At 40.7% G+C, this 8,903-nt stretch overlaps 1 protein-coding gene across 9 annotated transcripts in view; it reads right to left on the reverse strand.

The window, feature by feature from the left end:
* ST6GALNAC4 (ST6 N-acetylgalactosaminide alpha-2,6-sialyltransferase 4) overlaps positions 1-8,903 on the reverse strand; it is a 32,807-nt gene that overhangs the window by 17,671 nt on the left and 6,233 nt on the right. For 8 of the 9 annotated variants that reach the window (XM_072429681.1, XM_072429689.1, XM_072429686.1 and 5 more), the window contains one exon: positions 8,496-8,603. In XM_072429681.1, the coding sequence (XP_072285782.1) occupies positions 8,496-8,603 (108 nt within the window). Of the gene's footprint in view, positions 1-5,415; positions 5,825-8,495; positions 8,604-8,903 lie in introns of all 9 variants that reach the window. The other variant, XR_011923263.1, reaches the window with a different exon arrangement.

An 8,903-nucleotide genomic window follows, 5' to 3' on the forward strand; every position in this document is an offset into this window, starting at 1 on the left:
AAAAGGGTGCCTAAAGGGTATATGGATAAACCTTATCTCCTACCTCTAACGGCGAAGTACCTAAGTGGGGTACAGTAACGGCGTGGGGTGTACTCTCACAAGCAGCAGTGTGTACCTAGCTGGGGAATATCAAGTGGCTGTTAGGAACCATCAAATGTTCTGCAGTTCTTTGGGCTGGAGCATTTATCCATGAACCAAAGAGTTGGAGACCTAGACAAAAGATTACTACAGACCAAAACTAAATGGATAGTCAACCTGAGAGCTACGCAACCACCTGGATTAAATGACACGTTGAGTTTCAAATCTTTCTTATAAATAGATACACAGTAAATGACACCTCTAAACAATAGTAGTGACTTTCAAAAATCCGGCAACCTCAGGACCCAAGGAGTGTCGGATTTTAGAAAATTCCAGATTTTTTTTTTTATATTTATTTATACTTACCTCCACACAGGCAGTTTTCCTCTCGCAGCACCGCTGACATCTAGCACAGTTCTAGGGACTGTGCTAGATGTCAGCAGGCAGCAGGGACGTCTCAACGTGTAGTTTAGCAAGCAGACCTAACAGCTGTTTCTGCAGAACAGCGCCATGAAAACATTAGTGGTGAAACAGTGTACTGCAGTCTCTGTATTGTAAATACGATTTGAAATTCATGCAGGGAAACTAAAGGATCCAGATCAAGGATCCAGATATCGATGGCCGGAATTTCGATTGTCAACCTGTAGCTCCGAGTCTCTGTTATTATTATTCATCACTAAATACATTACCAGATAATGTAAATATTATGGTACATTATTAGGTATTTTTAATACTTTATTTGCACCTATTGCATGCCCCTTCTTCCATTATTCTTCATATGCAATGTTTATAAATTGTATAAATATTTTTGTTCTTTCTAAGTTTTCTTGTATATATTTATGTATCAGTATTTAATGTATTATGTATCTTTAATGAATATAACATGTATCCTTTGGGGTACCTCTCTATAGTTTTCATCCATATCTCCCCGTCTTTGGATCCCCCTAACTGCCACTATGACTTGCAGGGGACGGAAGGCCGCTTCTAAGTGGCATTATAGCTTTCATGCAGTTTCCCTGCATTAGCCCACTTCCCTCCCCTGTATGATCCACCCCATCTGGGCGGATAACCCTCCATTCACACAGAGGGCTAATTTCTACAGTTGTCTCGGCTGTCATCTGCTCACACGTGCTGCTGCCTCTGCTGCACAGCTTGCTGGCATCCCCAGAACACTGATACAAGGTAGGCTCTAAAAGCCTTATTTATCCCCATTTATATGGTCGGTTATTTTCCCTACCAAGGACATTAATACATTTTCTTTATACACTCATTTTAGCCATTGTGGCTTCCAGCAATAAACAAATTTTGGATCCTCCATCCATCCCCATTTAGAAGCATTCCTAGGACCAGGTAATTGGTCCCTTTATTATCTTGTTCAAAATTTGTATCCAACCATGTATCCATCTCATATGAGTATATTCTCTTTAATACTATACATATTTACCCTAGGAATTGGAAGGCTAAGCATTGTCCTTTTATACCATAAAGATGAAGCACTAATGGATGAAAATACCTACAAATCAACAAGGGTGATTTGCTCTTGAATGTACATATCAACCACCTTCCAAAATATATCTTAAAGCATCCATTTTATACGGTATGTATTTACCAACACTATATATTACATCGAGACTACATGTCTACAACGATGTCTACATTGATACGAGTTAATTATTATTTCATATTCTATCCATACACAGCTACTACTACAACCGAGCCTCAATCACTACCTATTTCATTACTTTCACTACTTCATTTTTCATGCTTTCTTTTGTGATTTTTCAACACCAGCAAGTAAGTAATACCACAACCTATGATTTCATTTTATTAGGCTATTCAATATACATGTAGTACAACACTTTTATCATTATACTAATATTCTATATATGTATTAGCACTTACAAATACACAGCTTTTCCGGTATGATATTTTGAATCACCTATGATATGATGAATATAGAATATACAATGTTTGATATGTAACTGTACATACAGACTTTTAAGCTCATTAATTATCAATATCCCTGAAGAAGCCTATTCATGGCGAAATGCGTCACACTTTATACAGCAAAATACGTCCCCATTCTTTTCGTGTATAATCTTTGGTATTAGGAGCACATATGCATAGTTTATGCAGCCCTTATTCCTGTGAACTGGTAAAAAGGTCTGGGTTTCAAGTTTCACATTTGATTGTTTGTATTTATGTATTGATCAAATATGTAAAAATACATCATTAAGATTTGAAGCAAATACGTGAGCATCAAACCTTTTGAACACTTTATTTTATTTATGCAATTTGAAGAGGTGGCGCAACCCATATCTTTATTATAAGGAGAGAACTACACAATACTTCTTTTTCTATTAGGAATCATCAAGGTTGATAATCATTAAACCTGAGCATATTCCAGTGACAACAGCATAGAAAAACATTTAACATTTAAAACAAATCAGCAGCATTACCCCCTGAAACATCTGAGCAGTTAAGACCAACGATTTTTGGTTCTTTGCCTCCTCTACTCTGGAGGGATTAAGAACAGTAATGTATCTAGGAGAGGGTCTCCCACTATACTATAACCTCAACACCCAGCAGGTCAGCGTATGGATTATATGAGACTAAAAAGATAAAGCAAGAACCAATCGTGGGCCCTACAATTATTGGGGACCCCTACACATATTATGACATAGCCATTACATTCAGTACCCTGGCTTTAGTGAAAAATGTGTATACAATATGTTCCATCTTGGCCTCGACTTCAAACTAAAACATCATGGACATGCAAAAACATTTCCAGTATCTACTGAGTACTGAATATGAGTTTTAACCTTTCTAGAGCAAGCTAAGTCCCACCCCCGAGTCCCTTATACGAACCAGACCACACTGTAATTTTTACAGAAATTACGGAGAAGCAGGGTGGAATAGGTGCCTAGAGTATCCTTATTAGCATCATTGGCAAGATGATCGTTTTCGTAGGGATCGATCTGGTAGTACTTGGAATTATAAAGCCATGTGGTTGCTTAGAGGTCGGAGACTACAATGAGCATCTTGAACAGGGTTAACCATAGGATGAGGAAAACCATATCTGCAGATGACCTGGATTTTTACTTCTTTGGTGGTAGGGGAAAGTCCTGAAGTCAGAAACATAAGGTAAAAGGAGAAATCCCAAAGACAAAGAGGATGGGCATCAGGTGGTTGGCCTCTCCCCTGTATGATAGCGAGGAACACTTTTGCCATTTCCCTCTCATGTCATAATAGTAAAGGCGATTGGGTATGCTGGAGAACCATATGAGAAAACATAGACGAGGAACCAAGGTAACTACTGTTGTCTATCATCAAAGACACTGTGGTTATTGCATAATAAGGAGAATTCAGGTTAGCTTCCGAAGTTGAAGCAAGGCTTGGGCGATGTCCTGAAGTGAAGGAAGGAACAGCCATGGCCGGAGAATGGGGTGCAGGTGGATGAGGAGGAACCTGAGTCTGAGACATGATTGAGTTGGGATTGAGGAGAGATAAAGCAGATGGCCATTCAGGTAGTGTAACATTGGGCAGTTGTAAGTCCGCCAACAGATGGGCTAGATCCGTGGGTACCCTAAAGATACATGTTTTCCCCTCTTTGCAGATGATGAGATGAAAGGGAAAACCCCAGCTAAAATGGATATTTTTTATTAAAATGGATACATTTTCCTTGTAGAACTGTGAGCAGTGGTTTAAGGGTTCTACAGAGATCCAAGGTGTGCTTGGAAAATCAGGAAGTAGCTGGATTTGAGCACCCGCATTGTCAATGACATTGACTTCTCTGGCCTTTCTCATTATATCATCTTTGGTTCTATAAAAGTGGATGCGGCAGATGACGTTTTTGGGTGCAAAAGGTTATTGCTGTGCAGGCCCAGGGTTCTATGAATTCTATTGATTTCAATATCTACTTCTTGTCGTATATCCAGTAACTTTCCAAATATGGAGTAGTCGGCTGCAGGCAGGGCGGAATTTGACACTGATTCAGGTATTCCTCTAATACGCTGTTACACCTGTTGCGATTTCAGCTTCATCATGTAACAAATACAGAATAATAATTTGAGAATCATGGCGATCTATGAATGCATTGTATTCTGCATTGTATTAGGGATAAAAGGGCTGTAAATAGGTGAAGCACTGGGTACCTGATTAGTAGATGGTGCAGGATCTCCTGATCCCTGTAGTGCCTCTGCCCTGGGGGATAAAGGCCTCCGTGCAGCCGATTGATCTGCGATCGTCGAATGGCTGTGAAAATTTTTCCAGAAGTCGCTGTTCCCCCTCCGCTGCGTACCTTCTGGCTGCCTTTCATTTTGAGGCCCACGGATAGTCGAGAAATAATGCACAAATGTGCTGATTGTAGATGGAATAGCCCGGACGGGACACAGAGCTCAAGACTGTGCTGCTTATCCTACCATGCACCGTCCACGTCCCCTCAAAAAACAGGATTTAAATAGCGCCAACATATTATGCGCTGGACATATAAGGAAATATATGGCTAAAATTTTCTAGGAATAGCTCACCGAAATATGTCCAATATTTAATAAATTTAATAATAAACTTTAAATAAAAAAACACAAAAATCTGTAAAAAAAATAATAATAATGAAACATATTATAACTGTACAGGAGCATGTATATTATATATATATATATATATATATATATATAAATTATATGAAGATTTCTTTGTATTGGACTCAATACAGCTATTTTGTATTGAATCCAATACAAAATTATTTGAATTTCCCGCCGCTCCTCCCGTACGCACCAACACATGCACCAACGTCACCGGGAAACCCCAGAGATTGTCTCCACAGTTCACGGATGGACATCGGAGGAAGGGGATGTGTCCCCAGGACCTGCGGGGACCAGCAGGACGCCAGGGGACGACAACGGAACAAGGTGTTTTTTTTAAGTTTTAGGTGATCCCGAGTGTGACTCGGGATTACCACTAGGGGGGTTAAAACCATTCCCTCAGAAGAATTTGGACCAATAGAAAAAAATGTTCAACTACAGGCTATCTCGTGCTAGGAGGGTGGTTGAAAATACATTTGATATTTTAGCCAATCGCTTCAGAATATTTCATTTAATTGGAATAATTGCAGTGCAAGGTTTGGCCCACTAATAAAGCAAGATTCTGCTACAGTAGTACACATTGCACCGGAGGAAAGCAGCAGCCAATTCACCGGTCTAGTGGATCTACAGCATGCAGTACCGGAGAATGCTTCGGTGTTGGCAAAAGAAAACCGAAAGAAGTACTTGCAGTACTTCAACACAACTGGAGCAGTAGAAAAGCAGGATAGCCAAAAATTATTTGTTGGTAACTTACCTGGTCTTGTGTCATAAAAATATCAGGAGTCTTATCAAGGTTCTGTGTACTTTCCCCTGCAGCATTGTTCTCCTCTCCCAGGCTTGGTGGTGAAAGACAAGAGGTTGAAGTACCATAATTTAGACACATATACATCTTCTGCACCAGCACCTGACCGCTGTGAAGCCTTCACTTTGTCCAATTCTTTTTTCAACACAGTGCACAAGTTTTGGATCTTGTGCTTCACATAGTTAATGTTGGCCACAGGATTTATGCTTTTGCAGAGCTCCACCATAGAACACCTTCATCTTTATATACCTGTTGGCATACACCCCAGACTTCACCTTCCACAGACAGGGATAAGATCTGTAGGTTTCACTTAATTCACACATGAAGTCTGGGTTGTTGAACGCAGCATAGACCATGATCTCTGAAAAACATAGAAAATTCCATTAGTCACCTTACACCACTACACACTGAAATACAGCACAAGGACAGGCAAAGCAGCAACACCTACCTTTTAAGACTGTTTAGAGAAAGAATGTCCCAGGAAAAAAATCGTAAGAACGAAGGTTCAAATGAAATAACACTTGTGGATGACCTTGAACGGGTAATTTCTTTCCAGATTTCCCAGCACTCTTTGCATTTCCTGTCCTGTGACATCATATCCCGTGCTTGCGATGTTTAGAAAACATGCCACAGCCAAGTCACATCAGGAGGAGGGCATCATCCATGAGTCACGCAGAGATGGAGGTCATGGGTCATCCTTGACAAGGAGGATTACGATAGCAGGATAGCGTTTCATCCACATCCAAATGCCAGAAAAGACTGTATCTTGGATACTGTGCAGAGCAGGCTGGAGGAGAAATTTGGGGTTGTGTGGTGGTCCAACTTGAATAATCACAAGAGGGTCATGCTTGAGGATTTCAGACGTTGCATCGCCAAAAAACCAAACGTTGCATCGCCAAAAAAGTCCAACTAATATATGTTGAATGCGCTTAGTAACTTAAACAAGTGTGTTTGGGAAGGGGGGAACCTGAATTTTTTGTTATGTTTAGTAATCTGTTTTTTTTTTTTTTATTGGGACGACGAGATTTAAAACAAAAAAGGCTGGCTGCTAGGAAGGAAGAGAAAGAGTAAGAGTCAGAGCAAGAGGTAGAGGTTCACCTTGAACATAAAGGTAGGATATTGCCATATACTTTATCATTTCCAGTGACGTTCCTCGTTCATTGTTCGCCAGTCGTTCACTTTTTTTGTTAACGATTATCAGACGATCAGTTGTCAGTCGTTTTTTTCCCTTGATAATTATTGCATGCTTGTACATAACCTTAGTCTGTTTTTTAGTAACAGCACTTGTGGCAACCTTATTGCAAAGGATTCCTTATAAGTGCATTGGAAGAATGACCTAGATGCTTTCACAAGCTATTGTATAGTTCCTGGAAAAGAATTAGGCAAACAAATGGAAATTCTAAATGGATTGCTCGTGCTCATGCTCCCCTCCGTAGAATTGAACGATGCACTTTTGCTGGAAGGAATCACTAAAAAAATCATTCCAGTGACAAAAATCTGATGTGTGTACCAGGCAGGATATGCCAGCATGCAAAAGCAGACAATGTCCATGCATGAGCCAAATTCTGGACACTCACCTGACATGCGGCCAGGCCACAAGAAATGAAAGGGTTCAAGCCTAATAGTCTGCAGAAAGCAACAAGATGCTCTATGAATGAAGATGTGTCCATTGCTTAATGGTTGGCAGACACTTAGTAGAGTCAAGCATCGCCTTGTGCACCTACTTATACATATCCTGCAAGTGGAGTAAGTCAGTGAACTAATGCTGGCAAACAAACACTACAAATGCACTTAGGTCAGGAAATTCACCAAGTTAACCTGGGTGAAGATTGCCAACATTGTGCACATTTTAATACCAGGTGATAAGTAAATCTGAGTTCCACATATATTCATTGAAACGCATTTTCAAAAAGCCTCTTACATTGTTATGGCCTTCTTAATCTGATTGGTGACTGACTTTTTGTAATGCTGACACTTTCATACATCAGACAGAAAGGTGTCTGCAATATATTTAGGAATTCATCTCTGCATCACAAGCAGGAATTTGTCAGTGCTTAGCAATGCCTGGATTAAAAACTGCTATTCTGATCGGGTGCTCTGTGTACCTTGTATGCATTTCAAACCTTAGTGCTCATTCTCAAAGGAAGCAATTTCTAACACTATGCAGTGATTGTAATGCTGGCAAAATGTCAGGACAAAATTGATTGTTTTGTTCCCTAGAAGAGGCTAGTTCACAGTGGAGTGGTGAGCGGCTTGGCAGTCTTGCAAAATTGTGCTGCACGCATGAAATAACTAGCAAATCCCACCTACTGGTGTCCCATCGCTGTGTAAATACACAATAGGGAGAACCAAAAACTACCACAAATTGGAGAAAACAGTGGGCTAGGAGATCAGGGTCTGGATCAAAACATTGGGCAGCAGTAAAAGAAGCAGTAGGTGTTGATGGAAGGGCAGAGGCTGTCCTGACAGCAGAACATCGAGGAGGCAAAGCAATACAGAGGAAAATACTGGGAGGGAAGCAGAAGTAATGCAATGATAACAGTTGAAGAAGGGCAAAAGCAATGCATAGGGGACCTGATGGAAGAGTGGTAAAAACAATGTAAGGGACAAGGTGGCAGAGGAAGAGGGCCGCAAGCAATTTACAAGACTATGGTGACAGACAGGGAAGGGTAGAAGCAATCCATGGGGGACATGATGGGAGAGTGGTTAAAGCAATTTAGGAGGCCATAGTTGCAATGGGATAAGGACAGTAGCAATGTTAGGGGACATGTTGGCATAGGAAGAGGGGAAAATTAAATGCAAATGTTGATGTGAAAAAGTCACACTTTATATGCTCAAAAGTACCAGTCAGCCTCAGCTAAGATTTCACAAAAAAACTGGGAGCACCAGTCTGTGTCTGATAAAAGCTTATTAGCACCTGTGCCAACAGCCAGTAAATGCCTTTTTATGAGTTTCCGTTGGTAATTGGGTCTCATTTTAACTTTTAATGTGTGGCTTACATTTTATATTTTTATATTGCATCCATACTCTACCTGCAATAGTTCTCACTGACCATCCCATAGACAGAGAGCTCCTCACACAGCTCCATGGCCAGAAGCATTGTAAACCAGCCAGTGCTCAGAAAGGTACCAGACATTGCCCTATGGAAATGTGAAGAGAGAGGTTAAGTTTTCTGCCAAAAAGCCAATCATCAACAGCAGACAAGATAATAAAACAGAAGGACATTTTAAATGTTCTTACATCCTAATGCTATATCGAGCAAAAAGACAATGAAGATTAACTCCCCTAGCGGTAATCCCGAGTGTGACTCGGGGTGGCTTTTACATGCAAAAAGCGGTAATCCCGAGTCACACTCGGGGTAACTTTAAAAGTCCCCCTTACCTTTGCCCCGCGCTCCAGCGGCGATCGGATGGTCCCGCTGTGATGCCGGGGCGCCGGTC

Source organism: Pyxicephalus adspersus, chromosome Z (assembly GCF_032062135.1).
Source record: "Pyxicephalus adspersus chromosome Z, UCB_Pads_2.0, whole genome shotgun sequence".
Classification (NCBI taxonomy): domain Eukaryota; kingdom Metazoa; phylum Chordata; class Amphibia; order Anura; family Pyxicephalidae; genus Pyxicephalus; species Pyxicephalus adspersus.